The sequence below is a fragment of the Bidens hawaiensis genome, unplaced genomic scaffold (assembly GCF_021521415.1).
Source record: "Bidens hawaiensis isolate Kalapana, Puna unplaced genomic scaffold, B.hawaiensis_p1.1 tig00013426_1, whole genome shotgun sequence".
Classification (NCBI taxonomy): Eukaryota; Viridiplantae; Streptophyta; class Magnoliopsida; order Asterales; family Asteraceae; genus Bidens; species Bidens hawaiensis.
This window is the reverse complement of record NW_027492138.1, coordinates 628,044-643,284: the sequence shown is the minus strand read 5'-3', so window position 1 is coordinate 643,284 and position 15,241 is coordinate 628,044. Positions and strand designations below refer to the sequence as shown.

The following is a 15,241-nucleotide window of genomic DNA, read 5'->3' as shown; positions in this document are numbered from 1 at the left end:
GAGGATTCTCAACTTGTTCTCCATCACTATCTCTATAATTACACTAAAAACACTGCATTTCTCTCTTCTTTTCAGTTAAATAATATTTTTTATACATTTATCATTACAGTTTTCTCTCACCTCTACTCACAACCAATCCAACAAATATTAAAAAATAAATAGGGGAAAGTGGAAACAATGTTTCCTCAAATGTTTCCCCAAATTTATAAAAAATCATTACATTTCTCTCTCTACCATATAATTTACACTCACAATCATTCACAACCTCACCCTATAATTTGCAAACTTACCACACATAATTATAGGGGATGAGATGAGAATGCTCTTAGTTGAAGAATCAATAGAACTAAAACACATGAATTAGTTTTCTGGGTGATGATCGAGCTTTATGGTTGCAGGTTCGAAACTTGACTCAATTGGGTTTTTGACAGTGATGAGTTTCATCCTTGACGATGTTCGTGGGAGAGTCAGCCATAGAGCATCCAAATCATTATGAACAGTTAAAATCCTGTCTCAATAACACGCACTCAGTATAGTAGTTACAAGGGCGGTAAAAAAATAAAAGAAATTGAATATTTATATAAAATTATCCAACATTCGTTCCACATTTTAAGGTAAAATATTCAATTTCCTTTACCACTATTTTCTTGATCAAATTTACTACAAAGTCCCATATTTCTGGATTCCAGATTTTGACAAACTTTAATTCTAAAAGTTTGAAATTTAAGTTCTTTGTATCAAACTTCAGTTTCTCTAAAGAGTTTCCCAAACCAAATTTAGATGAATTTGAAGTGTGATTTGACAAAGTTAATTTTAGAAATATAGAGTTTTTCAATAAATTTTGTAATTATTTTTACTTGATGTGAGATAAGTTTAGGTAAAAAGTTGATTGGACAAGCTTTTTAACGAGCCCATAAACTTGCTCGTATAATGATTTGGGCTTTACATGGCTCTTATGGGCACTTCTATCTAGATAGAGGTGCACAAATCGGGTTTTTCAAATATCCAGGTTCTGGTATGGAACCGGGTATAAAGAAATCGGGTATTGGTACAAACCGGTTCGGGTTTGGGTCCGGGCATTGCCTCTAAAAACAATACCTTATGCATCGGGTTCAGGTCGGATATAGAACCGGGTATTTTAATACCCTATTTTCGGGTATTGAAAAAATCCTATTTGTTGGTTATTTCAGGCTTATTTCCGGGTATTTTTCGGGTATATATTGGATTTTTTTAAAAGTTTGCACTTTTCAGGGTTATTTTTCGGGTATTTTTAAGGTATTTTGCGGGTATACATCGGGTATTTAAATACCCGATTTCGGGAATTGGAAAAACCCGGTTCCGGGTATAGAACCGGTTCGGGTTTTCGGGTATTACCGGGTAGAGATCGGGTCCGGTTCGGGTTCGGGTTTTCGTACCAAAATGCATACCCTATCTGTACCCTACGGGTAGGGTCTGTACGGGTTCGGGTATTAAAAAAACTGGTTCCGGGTTTTTATTTCGGGTCCGGTTCCGGGTTCGGGTTTTTTGTGCACCTCTACTTCTAGATAGCTTTTTAACGAGCCCGCACTCTTCAAAATTTAGAGAGTTTTGTTGGCCCACTGATCAAACTATAATTAGTTAATACTATAAATGATAAACTAATATTTATATGACTAAAATTAACGTTAGTTTTCCAAATATAATAATATTAAATAGTTGCAAGCGTTCAAGCTTTAAACATGTTTAACTAACTGTTAACATAAATATAACCTAAGTTTAACTTGAATTAGAAACAAATTTAGAAACATGTATAGGTGTAACCAATTTATGATATTTATTAAGAAGAAAATCAAAACACACTACTTTGTTCTAAACATATATTCCCTCCGTCCCATTATAAGTGTCTTAGTTTGATTTTTCAAGTCTTTCTTGTTTAACTTTAACCGACAATATTTTTGTTTGTGTTAAATGTATATGAATGATAAACAAAAATATATGAATGGATTGGGTTTTAAATGTATTTTACATTGATATAATTTTCATCAAGTATTATATGACACGAACAAAAATATATACGGTCAAGGTTGCAAAAGAAAGACTTAAAAAGTCAAACTAGGACACTTATAATAGGACGGAGGGAGCACTTATTATTCCTAAACCATGGTTGTTACTCGTTTATCCATCAATTATCGGATTATACACTTTGACGGCTCATTGTTGCAACTATCCCTTTTCGTTTACTCGAAGATCGGTCTTGATGAGGATTCGAAACCACACTTGATTGATTCAAGGTGGTTCTCGTTTTCTGGACCATCAAAGATTGGTTTGACGAGGTATCAAAACTGCACCTGGTGAGCTAGGGTGGTTACATCTTCCTGGAAAATCGAAGATCGACTTTGAGGTGGTTCCATAGTTCCGGGCTACATAATATAACACTACAGGAATTACCATTATATAAAATTGCATGCAATGATCTAAAATTCATTGTTAAATTTTGCATGATCTCAGGGTATGAGAGTTTTCTAATAACAGATTCTCACAAATACTAAAAACATGCATAAGAATGTATTAACTAATTATAACCTTACGAGTAAAAAACTAGCCAGTTTGGAAGCGTAATTGGAGCAATGAGGGTGTGATCCGATACATCACTCGGGTTTAAACTCCAAGGTGTAAGGAACCAATTTTGAACTTCTAAGAACAACAATAGTCGTTGTGGTAAGTTGTTTCTCGCATGATCATTAGTACTTTGTCCAACTTTGTTCCTTGAATCCATAGCTTCGACACTACAAGTACTTTAAGGTTATAATGAAAGCCTAACATGGATTTTTAATATTTGCATGTGAATATTAGGGTTTATGTATAAAATGATAATGTTTGTATTTGTAGTTGAATATGTTTTGTACGTAAAAACCAAAAATGAAAATCTACAAGTTCAACTACAAATACAAGCATTATCATTCTATAAATAAACCCTAATTATTCACATGGAAAATGGAAGTCCAAGCGTTATCATTCAACTACAAAACATAGAATGATAATGTTTTGTACGTAAAATCAATGATAATAAAGGCCTTAATTATCCGAATAACACGGTTCATTAAATTCTTATAAATTATATAATATTTATAACCAAAAATGGAAATCTACAAGTTCTGCTTAGTTTTCGCAAAACGAAACCTGCATTGAATGTTTAGGTTATTTCAGGTCATTTTTTTGACTTTATGCACACCACTACTAACACCACCATCTACCCCGCCACAGCTTTTGCTACAACCACCGTCATGGTGGACAATGACACCTAAATCATCACTCCCCTTACCACATCGCAATCTTTGCCTTTTTCCGGAATCTAGCTTCTATGTATAAAGAAATTCGAACTCAACTTTTATTAATTCAAAATTCAATTCCTTTAAAAATTACTCTCTCACTCAAATATTCTTTTACTAACATTGTTTCACATCAAAACAGTAACTTGTCTTTTAACAATAGCTACAACATAAGCATACTTGTCTTCAACACACTCTAGAATTGAAACAAGAATACTGTAAAGATATACAAAAGAAGCATAAATCCAGTACTTAAAACCTATGTTTCACACACTAACACATCATCTGTTTTTTGTTTCTTAAAAAGTTGCAAATAAGTTGTAAATTAAACTCCCACACCTCAAATACCACGGTGTTGTCACAATTAAACTAAACTTTTAAGAACCGCAACATGCAGATTTCTGTGCAGCTTGACCATTACCAGCTGCCCCATCTGCTTGATTAATCTTAATTGTTGCTGGCTGCAAATCATACAAACCAAATATAACTTACATATACATATCCATAGGGCCAGGTTCTTTTGAGAACCAAGTCCAGTTCTTTTGGAAGAGCATCTATACACTTTTAGGAGTATAACGGTAACTTTTGTCGATTTCTTCTAACATTCCAAAATTTTAAAATATAAATTTTTTTTGGTTGTTTTCAAAGTTCTCACGACTTATTAAGAGTTCTCAAAATATCTTAACCCCATACATATACATATTATGTTCAGAGTTTAATAATATATTGGACTTGTATTTACCTCAGCCTTAGTGTCGGTATCTGAAAGCCTCTGCTTGATATCCTTCGCGATTGAAATGAAAACTTCTTCCACGTTCAGATTAGTTTTTGCACTCTACACAAGATGTTATCACATTATTATTTATTGTTTATTACCTAAAAAGAAAAATAAAATCATTGGCAATGTACATACGGTTTCAAAGAATTTAATGCCATATTCATCAGCAAGTGCTTGTCCCTTAGCAGTAGGTACCGCCTATCAACAAAAGATTGTCACGCGTCTAATTTTCCGATTCCAAAAGAATACATGACATCATCAAATATTAAATAAAATAAATAAAAATTAAAAATACCCTTTTGCTTTCATCCATATCCGCTTTGTTTCCGATCAAAATCTTGTTAACATTATCGGAAGCGTGTTGTTCGATGTTCCGTATCCAGTTTCTTATGTCTGAAAATTCAAAACTTTAAATTCTTATAGTGATAATAAAGTTTTTAAATATTTTTAAAAGTTACTTAAAAAAATAGTGGAGGGAAGAAAACCTTACTATTGAAAGATGACTCATCTGTAACATCATACACCAACAAAATACCCATGGCTCCTCTGTAATAAGCTGATGTTTTCAAAAAGTATGTGTAAATTATATAAAATCAAAACAACTTTCATCAATATGTTTTATAAGTTGAAACACAAAACAAATAACTATTTTCATGAATAGACTTCTTTTGTGTCTTTAGTCTTTGGATCTAACCCTCACAGAGGTTGAAAGAGATAGCCTTGTGAACAAAACGACCAGAGCACGTTCGTGTACGTTTATTTAACTGTAGCCTGACAAACGACCGGACATGAACAGTTAAATCCCAGTGTTTTCTTGCTCGTGTCCGTTTACGTCGTAAAGAAAATGAATCCTTTTCATCATCATCATCATCATCATCATCATCGTACTCAGTATATCCCACCAATAGCAAAGCTATGGTAGGGTCTGAGGAGGGTAAGATGTAGACATCCTTACCTCTACCCCATGGGGATAGAGAGGCTGCTTCCGGTGAGACCCCCGGCTCGATAGTAGTTTTGCATCAAGCCTTGGACATAAGGCACATGGCACTCAATCATCGGGACACCGGCTGATCGGTGCATGTACCCTTGTCTTTCGGCTATCAACGCCACTACATGATGCCTGATTAACCGTCCGTCACTTTTAACGTTATTTTCACAAAATTAGTAAAATAACGTCAAAATTAGTGCAATTTTACTTTTGCCCACCCGAGGGTTCACACATATATACATTATATGCGCGCACCGCAAGCAGGGCACTTATGTTCGTTTATGTTCACAAAATGAACAAACGGTTCAATAACGTAAACGAACGAACATAACTGAATTAAAACCAATTGAAGTTAAGCGTTGAACAACAATGTGTTGGTCCTAAGGAGTTAATTAAACCAGATTAAACTGTAATAGACCTGAAATTTAAATGAATATATTAACAAAAATAAACGAACGAATCTTAAATAATCGTAAACTCACGAACATAAATGAACGTAAACGACCGAACATATATGAACATTCATGAACATAAATGAATGAACAAGACATAAATTTATGTTCATTTAACTAAATCAACAAAAAGAAGTTTGTTAATGTTTGTTCGTTTACTAAATAAACGAACTTCCCGCGGAACGGTCCACGAATAGTTCACTGAACGTTTGATTCGTTTACAGTTAGGTCTACCTATAGATACTATAATCCAACAGAGTTGGCAATTTCAACCTGTTTACTTGTAAAACAGGGGTTGATTCAAGTTAAGCTTTATCTCTTACACGCAAAATATAACTATCTTAAAACAAAAAAGTTGAAAACTGTTCGAAGTGTAATTAGTGCATATGCCCCGTAAATCAAATTATTATTTATTACTCATATAATATAACTTTTGTAATTATATGGTCAATTGTTGAATATAACTATGGACTTCCTTTGAAATTACACGCAAATCCTTAAACTTCATTTTGAAAAGTTAAAGACTTCTACTTTTAAAAAACATTATAAAATGTGCCTTATATAGGTATATAAACTTCAGGGACACGTTCATATAACAAAGGACCTTGACATTAACTTTTAAAAAGTTAAAACGAGTTAATCATGCAAAAACACCTTATTGTTATAACTTAACACAAAATCCATGGATTTATTATTAAGAGATTTAATCATGCAAAAAAAAGGTCCGTGGACTAAACTGCAAATTCAATAGAAGTACTTTAGACATGTTTTAGGCTTGTTTGGGACTACTTTAGGTTGTTATAGGTTGATTATGGACTAAAGGTTAATGTAATCGAATTTGTTGAAGCATTAATACTTGGTTCGGATTTTTTTATCAAAATGTTTTTTAAATAGACACCTCTATGTGGTTACAAAAATATTTTGTTGTTACAAGCCTTTTTAAAGAATTATACAAAATAAAAAAACCACATCTAAATAAATGTTAATTAAATAGACGGTATACGAAATAAAAAAAATTATTTATTTCACTTCAAGCTAAACAAACTAATAAAAAACTAAAATCTAGTGTAAAATAAATAACCAATATTGACTAGTGGATTAATGAATAGTTCACCCTTGACTCCCGTGTCCATGCAATGCAAGTCGCCAAGTCAAGAGTAAACTTTTTCATTAAACCAATACTCAGTAGTGGTTATTCATTTTATACTAATTTTAGGTTTGTATTTATTTAATTAGTTTGCGATAAAATAAAGTATTTTTATTACGTTTATTGACTATTTAATAATCATTTTACTTAGGTTTGGGTTCGTTACGTTATATATTTCTTTAAGAACGTTTATAACCACGCAACATTTTTGAACCACATAAAGGTGCCGACTTAAAAAATATTTTGATAAAAAAAAATCCAAACCAAATATTAAAGCCCAGCAAATTTGATTACACTAACCCTAAACAAGCCTAGAACATAGCTTAGACTAGCCTAAAACATGTCTAAAATCACAAAATATGATACTTTTATATTGTGCACCTCGCTTAAAAAAGGCCTCGCCTTTAGAGCGCAATGCGTCATGGGGGGGGGGGGGGATGTACAAGCCGGACCGTCGGCCAAGGCCCGTAATTTTCACGAGCCAAAACTTTATATATATATATATATATATATATATATATATATATATATAATCCTCATAATATATGATCGATCTTGATCATCTTATAATTATTGGGCCCAAAACTTTTTCTTATCCATAATCCATTTAATGAATTTTAAGTTCCTACTTTCTAGGCCTTAAAATTAAAAACTTCAAAAAAAACGAAATAGCGGCCGATAGAAAATTTTCCTTGGCTCCTTCTTTGTGAATGCCTAACAGAACCTAAATAGTGAGCAACCTAGCCGACCATCACCGCTGGTCCGTCGTTGACCACCAGGCTCAGTGCCGTCGACCAAGCCGGCCACCAAGGACCAAGGTATGTTTGTTTTTACAATATCACCAATAACCCTATAACAATTTATAATTGTTAATTTAGCATTATATTGTATTTGATTTTTAGCAATCAATTAATCAATTAAACTAGATGACTTTAATACAATGTTCTTGCTATGTTTATTGTTATAGCGTTAATCGCTGTTTAAAAAAATTAGCTTATATATTTCGTTACTCTTTAGGGCCTACTGGGCTTTTTACTTCAGCTCAGCCGAGGTATTTAAATCCTCAGAGAGGGCCCTGATTGCGCCTTTGATAACTACCTATACATATACCGATACTTATTATTTGTTTTGACCTGAAACCGTTTTGGCCCATAATCTAACCCGTATGAGCTGTCAATTTTGCCAGCTATATAAACCAGTAATCACTTTAGGCAACTGATACGCCAACAAAAAGAGATAAAACATACCAGTTGTAATTGTCCTGAACCGTTCTTGACCAGCTGTATCCCAAATTTGTAGTTTGATACGCTTGCCATCAAGCTCAATGGTTCTTATCTTAAAATCAATACTGTAATTCCCAATTATAGCATTCAAGGTATACAAATTAACAATCACAAATATGTAAATCAGCATCTAAGGTAGTAAAACTATGAGATTAACTCACCCAATGGTAGTGATGAAACTAGTAGTGAAAGAACCGTCTGAAAAACGCAAAAGTAGGCAACTCTTTCCCACACCTAGAATGAAAACAAAATTCAACAAGTTATAATTCAGTAAAAAAAAAAAAAACAGTCCACATTCACAATAATAATATCAAGAGATACAAATGTACTTGATGTTCTCGGTTAACCAAATCAAATAAAACATTCGGTTAGGTCATAGGTGTTCATAAATTGTTATAACTTAAAGAACATGAACAAGGAATTTCATTTGGTTAGTTTATAGCCCTATATCATGTTATCAACCTAAATCCGTAACAAAACAACGTTTGGAATCCCTGGTAACTTGTTTTCACACTTCCAGACATTGAAAATTAGTTTTAACGAGATACGCCGGACATATTAATCAGCATGCCTGAGGCATTAACAAGCGTCGATCGCGTTACCAGTGCCAGACATTGAAAACTAGTGTTAACGACATACACCGGACACGTTAACCGGCGTCAAACGCGTTGCCGATGCAAGAAGAGTGACTGGTGCCGGACGCATAATCAACGACATACAGTAACAAACCTACAGATTAAGCTAGCACAGGATTCATCATTCACGACTAATAACACTAAATTACCCTAGATCCACACCAAAATCACCGTTCAAATCCCTTGTTTTCTCACTTACAGATATTCGCAGTTACTGCTAATCCTCAAAAATCTACAAATTAATCATTTCAAACGAGTTTGAACCATTATTACGATGCATTTTAAAACTACTTACCACATTCACCGATCAACAACATAGGTCGGACGCATAACCAACGCCAGACACCTAATAAACTACATACAGTAATAAACATACAAATGAAGCTAACAACAGATTCGTGCCTTCGAAATCCCTAATTCCTAATTTTCTCACTTACAGACATTTAAAACCAGTATTAACATATTAATCCTAAGCTATAACTCAATGAATTTAAAAATACTGAATATGAAACAAGCTGGATCTGCATTACGATGCATAATTAATTAAAACAAGTAGTACTATTATATTATTACTTACCGCTATCGCCTATCAACAGTAGCTTAATGAGGTAATCATAATCTGCTCGAGCCCTAGCCGGTGGAGCAGCCATTGATTAATCAAAACAAATAGCCCTAAAAACAAATCAAACCTCTAGATCACATGTATGCAATTGATATTATTATTATTATTATTATTAACAATAAAAGGAATAATAATAATAATAATAATAATAATAATATGCACCGTGCGATGATGATGCGCTAAGATGCGCCACCTCCTTCTGTGTTGCCGGTTTTTAGGTGGTGGCTTTGTGTTTGCTAATGTGCGCCGGTTACTGATGGCGCAGGTTAGTGGGAGTAGACGAATGAATGAATGAATGAATGAATGAAGAGGTTGTGAAAGATGATCAACTGGTGTGGCTGGCTGACCATGGTAACAACGCTGTGCCAGCGATGTACGTACGTAGCTCTAAAAATAAATTAAGGAAAAAAAGAGTAAAGCGTGGTTTTTCTTCATGTCTTTTGTTTAAATTTGTAATTTAATCTAAAAAGACTAAACTTTGTTATTTCCATTTCTAGAATTTCATTTTTGTTGAAACTTTTGTCCATCTCGTTAATATATTTTGGACTGAAATAGCGGAGGCGCAAATTGCAAGAAAAAGAAAACTCTTAAAACGGAAAAAACAAACTAACCTTTTGACTGAAATAGTAAATTTGAATAATCCATAAAGATAGAAAAATGTGGTTTACTCTTTTGAGTTCAAACTATATAAGGAAAAAAAATAAACAAACCTTGTTGCTGACCTTCAATGACTGATTGTTTGTTTTTTGTTTTTTGTTTTTTTCTAATTAAGAAAATGAAATAAACATGTACATTTCAAAGTTCCCATACAGTGTTGGTCAGAATTAAGAAAATGTTAATAAGTACTTAAGTAGATCGGCTATATAGACGTTTTCTAATCCATCCAAGAATGACTATCAAAATTAAGGTGTGATGTGTTTAACGAAAAACCTCTCTTTAATAAAAATTTCAAGGTTTGATGTAAGCTTTCGAAATATATATTTTATATAAAGGGAAGTTCACGATTCACGAATATTGAATTAATTATTCATAATGCATGATGCATCCATGATTTCACACCGGTTCCGAGTTATTTAAAATTCAAAATCAACGGTTTTCTTTTTTACAAGTCAAAAGGTTTGATGGTTTTGGTTCATATTTAAACACACTGTCATTTTTAAGCATAGTGTGGAAAGTGTTTTAAATTTCAAAATTGGGATCGTGTCTTTTTATTTTACGATGATATTTCTTTATACAACTAAAATTGCATGATAGATGACAAGAAATTAAAATATGTCACCTGAAGACTATAACCAATAAAGTAAGTAGACAACAACATAAGCCGTGTATGTCTCGACACCATATGTTTTAGTTTATAAATGTCGCACTCAAACCCGGATAAAGAAAACAATGACATTCGATAAAGGTTGAATTTTTAGTTCGTTGTGAGCCTCGGAAAGGTTGAGTCGACTTCTTTTTAGCTACCCTCATCATTATCATAAAAAGGGAAGTACTTAAGATGATCCAAATCACAGATTGTTTTCTTTTAGTTTTAGTTAATCATTAATATTTTAGTGGGTAAATTTTTAGCTAGAAACCAAAGTAATACCATATGTTTGTTTTTTAAAAAAATCTATCTTATAAAAGATCTTTAATGAAACAATTATTTATATTCCAACTTTTTTTTGAACGGCCAACTAAGTAACGCCGGGTACTCCGTACGCGGCACCCATTGGCTAAAGGTAGCCCGAGCCGGCCACTAGTTCGGACGGACGGAGCCCCTAGCGGCCCACCTATTGAGGGATTCACCGGATAAAACCCGACCCCCACGCCCGCCAAGCGGCACGATAGCGAGGAGCCGGTAAAACCGGGTGAGATCAGGGCTCGAACCCTAGCAAGTCAGGGTTATCCCTCATATCTCCCATATAAATTGGTGATAGTGAGGTTTAAACCCCCTACCTCTCACTAGTAAAGTGAGTGCTCTACCATTGAGCCACATCCAATTTATTTATATTCCAACTTAAACGTCACCTTAAATAATATCCCGAATTATGCAGTGTAACTTTCATCTTTAGTATTGGTAGATAAAGATGAAGTTATTTAAACATCTTAAAACAAGAACCAATAATTTCAATGGTTTCTTGTATAGTATAACTTTAATGATCAACCCCTTCAATTTCTATACAAAGTGCTTCTGGTGTTCATTTGGTCTGAAAAGGTTCAGAGTTGAGTTATAAAAATGTATTTGATTCTATTCTATCAATATGTTGGTTGATTTTTTCTTACTAATTGAATTTATGTTCATTGATAAGTCTACGAAAATGTATGATAAATTTTTTACCACTTGAAAATTTGTGGAGTTTAAAGCATCAAGTTTTAGTTGATGTGTTCTTGATTTTCCACTTCTATATATTGCTTCTCCATCATGAACTTCGCCTACACATTTTCATTCAGTTTAAATGATGTTGATTGATCCCACAACACCCTCTATCATGATAATACAATCTATCGTTTTTATAACAGCGTAACACAAGCCCGACGTATGGCTGCAAGTCTCTAACATCTATATATGGCTCCAAGTCTCCAACATCTATTTTCTAATTCAGATTCATACATCCTAATTAAACTGGTTAAATACATCTATTCACTACCTTAATTAGCCAAGTTATTCAGGGATTTTAAGTTTTCGTCAGATTCCGGGATTTTTGGTTTTTTATCAGCTTCGAATCTATAATCAAAATAAATAAAGGTCATAACTTAATGCAATCACAAACTCTATATTAAAAACCATGTGGCTTAAATAAATAAAAAAGGAGATATGATAAGTCATAAAATGACACATACAAAACCATCCATTAACAAAATTCAATCTCAAAACACAAAAATCTTTCGCTTTTGATTCTTAGCCAAAATGGCATGTACCTAAGACAATCATCATGTTCTTTTCAATAAAAGAAACCAAGAACTTTACCGCCCACGTTCTTCCTCCTGGCTTCCTCGTGATCCATGATTCCAGCCGATGTTGTCAGCACAATGTGTCCAAACTGCACGTTGCATTATGCGTTGAGCTAACACATTTACATATATTCTACAAATTGGGATTATGATCATACATAACCAACTTTAATTAGGGTGCCACATGAAGACATGAGTTGTTTTTTAAGATCAAGCTCAACAAAGGACCGAGCCATTCATTATTTATTATTTAATTTTTATATATACTTTAAAATTGTAACATTTTAAAAGTAATTGCAAATTTGTATATATAGCATAATATATATTACTTGGTTATTGTTATCATAATTTTATATATAAACACATTAAACAAAAATGTATTGAATAAAATAAAAAAAATAAATAACTCATAGCCTGGTTTAGGTGCACAAGCCAGCTCAACAAGTGAAACCCATGCTTGCTCATTAAACAAACTTAATTTTAAGCTAAAGCTTTTTGCAAGGTGATCTCAGGTAACATGCCAGCGACGTGGCTCGTTTACACCCCTGGTTATAATGCATTGTTTTCATAACAGAATCAACTTACAAGTTCACTGGTCAGACCGAATAACTTTTCTTTAGATTTTATGGGTAACTTTGACACAATTACGCAGTTGCTCCCTAACTTCTAAAAGATGAATACCCAATTACCCATACATGTGACTTTCAGTAAACGTCAGAGACTAGCTGCGTAATTGTGTCATAATTTTGAAAGGTAATTATGTTAGTTTGTTTTCCAAATATATGCATGTATGAACTGCTCGGTTATAACTGGTGAATAGTTGAACCGGTTTATAGAGTGGGATCAAATCAAATTTGAATTTATAACGACAAAAAGCTCAAAAAGTATAGATTCAGTCGATTAGAATCAGCCTCGTTTTAGAAAAATTATAGGGTAGAAATTATAAAGTTTTTAATCAGACGCGATAATAAATCAATAAGTCCACTGGTTCGACGGCCGGTCTAGTTATAAGAACATAGCTTATCTTTATACAAACACTAAAAGATTGATTAGTTAACTAACTTAACAAATCAATATGATAATTAGGTCCAAAATAAAACTAACCTGTCTTGATGGCAAAAGTCTAGCAGTCCATGGCTCAATTTCCTTAACACCAACGTCAAATCGAGGACTAATAACCCCACATTTGTTTAATCTTCCATTCAATTCCACCACAATCTTACCGGATCTGTGGTCATCAACAAACTCAAATTCACCAATGTAACCTGCATAACAAAATTGAAATAAACACTAATTCCATCATTTTTCAAATTATTTTGTGAAATTGATAAAAAAAATCATATCAAAATCAGACAAAGAAGCAAACCATGTTTTTGCATGACCATAAGAAACTTGATGATAACTTTTGAAGAAGGTCTAATCATGACCTGTCACTTGCCACGTTTCTCGGCATTGTACATGCTCTTAAGAGCATCGTTAAGAACACTAACTCTCACCATCCTTGCAAATTCAAGTTGCTGCAAGAACACACAGCTTGGGTTATAGACATACAGTATTAAAGATGAAATTTTACCAGAAAGAACAATCAAACATTAATTGATTCAACAAACTATAAAATTTCAAGAAGAATATTGATATACAACAATATTAAATTCAAGCTCACAGTATACAAAAAGCTACACATAAAAGATGAACAAGAATCCCATTACATGAAAAACTAAAACATGCACAGATGAGCAACAATAAACAAGTGATCCGAGAATTAACAGATAATACAACTTTTGAAAACCTAAAAATTTTATCATTCAAAATTCAAACAGCAGCTTGATTGTATAACTTGCATGTTTCAAATCTCGCACAAACAAACTCACAAACACTAATGTATATAACTACTCGAGATCCGATTGACAAAAGACTCAAAACAAGCCAAGCCTTATTGAGCCCCTGCTCGAGCCTTGTAATGTAGATCATTTAGGCTCGTCAAGGCTCAACAGTTGTGTATTAATTTTAGCTCTTTTGGACTCCTTTGTATTAATTTCACTCAAGCTTAGGCTCGCTTATGGTTTCTCAAAAAATATAATAAAATCATTTAAAATGTCAACAGAATAATTATATATAAAACACAACTGAGCCCGAGCCTCAAATAATACTCGTTTAGTTATCGAGCCTTGAACGAGAAGACTAGGCTAAACTCAAGCTTAGACTCATTTAAGGTTTCTCAAAATATGTAAAAACAATTCAAAATGTTAATAAATTAATTAATAATTAACACACTAGTCGAGCTCAAGCTTTTAGAAAAAGAGCTCGAAACGAATATCCAGATAATTAGCAGCTAATTTACCAAAAGTTATAAACAATTCAATAGCCGTAAACTGTAAGATGATGCATTAGATACAGATACTAAAAAACAAACTAACCGTACGAAACTAGTTAATTAGATATTATCACATTACTGAAATCAAATCACGTGCAAATTAGACAAAATGAAGCGAACAAATAAGAGGTTTATAAATTACAGGTCGTTGAGCTAATAATAAACCAACCTAGAAGCTGGAATTCAGATTGAATTTGAGTATTTGACGATGAGTTAGGGTTTACCTCGAACTGAAGAAGATGATTGATTACAAAGAGTGAGCGGTGAGAATTAGGGTTTGGGCTTTTAAAAAGTATTTTGATAATAGCCCATATGGTTGGTTGGTGGGCTTTATTATGTTATGGAAAGCCCATTAACTTTTGGTTTATGAGACAGAATCAGGTTCGGGTTGGGTCAACAAAGAATCTGTTCTGACCAAATTGGATCGGTTGGCACCGGTTTTGTATTGAAAGGATCCTATTTGGTTGGTTCGAAACCAGGTTTTAACCGGTTCACGTTGGGTTTTAGCGGGTCAAGAATAGTTTTGATGTATAAGTTGGCAATCAGATTTCGACTCTACTTTATTCCGAGTTGGTACTTGCCAACAGGCCCAACCCAACACGGTATCAATACGGTTTTCTTTTTTATGCATCTCTACCTCTAGTTCCAACTAAATACATGAAGTTTAATTTCATGTTTGAGTTTCATTTATGGTTTGGAAAACATAATTTTGAACTGAGC

General features: G+C 33.3%; 2 protein-coding genes across 2 annotated transcripts; both read right to left on the bottom strand.

Moving 5' to 3' along the window:
- Positions 1-3,495: 3,495 nt before the first annotated feature.
- Positions 3,496-9,306, bottom strand: LOC143544062 (ras-related protein RABE1c-like). The gene is made up of 8 exons (XM_077036230.1): positions 9,169-9,306; positions 8,118-8,190; positions 7,921-8,021; positions 4,577-4,642; positions 4,382-4,479; positions 4,222-4,284; positions 4,051-4,143; positions 3,496-3,769 (listed from the first exon to the last, which is right to left on the bottom strand). The coding sequence occupies exons 1-8, from the start codon at positions 9,239-9,241 to the stop codon at positions 3,686-3,688; spliced, it is 651 nt and encodes a 216-aa protein (XP_076892345.1). The 5' UTR covers positions 9,242-9,306; the 3' UTR covers positions 3,496-3,685.
- A 2,690-nt stretch (positions 9,307-11,996) lies between these two features.
- On the bottom strand, positions 11,997-14,758 carry LOC143544096 (small ribosomal subunit protein uS8-like). The gene is made up of 4 exons (XM_077036255.1): positions 14,746-14,758; positions 13,514-13,664; positions 13,252-13,412; positions 11,997-12,236 (listed from the first exon to the last, which is right to left on the bottom strand). Exons 2-4 carry the CDS (start codon positions 13,569-13,571, stop codon positions 12,138-12,140), a joined length of 318 nt encoding a protein of 105 aa, XP_076892370.1. The 5' UTR covers positions 13,572-13,664; positions 14,746-14,758; the 3' UTR covers positions 11,997-12,137.
- Between the last annotated feature and the right edge of the window lie 483 nt (positions 14,759-15,241).

Coding starts and splice junctions, on each gene's coding strand:
- LOC143544062 (XM_077036230.1), bottom strand. CDS start 9,241: ATGGCTGCTCCACCGGCTAGGGCTCGAGCAGATTATGATTACCTCATT. Junction 8,022..8,117: donor AGTTTCATCACTACCATTGG/GTGAGTTAATCT, acceptor TGGGAATTACAG/TATTGATTTTAAGATAAGAA. Junction 4,643..7,920: donor GTTCAGGACAATTACAACTG/GTATGTTTTATC, acceptor TGAAAACATCAG/CTTATTACAGAGGAGCCATG.
- LOC143544096 (XM_077036255.1), bottom strand. CDS start 13,571: ATGATTAGACCTTCTTCAAAAGTTATCATCAAGTTTCTTATGGTCATG. Junction 13,413..13,513: donor TATGGTCATGCAAAAACATG/GTTTGCTTCTTT, acceptor TTTGTTATGCAG/GTTACATTGGTGAATTTGAG. Junction 12,237..13,251: donor GACTTTTGCCATCAAGACAG/GTTAGTTTTATT, acceptor TGCAACGTGCAG/TTTGGACACATTGTGCTGAC.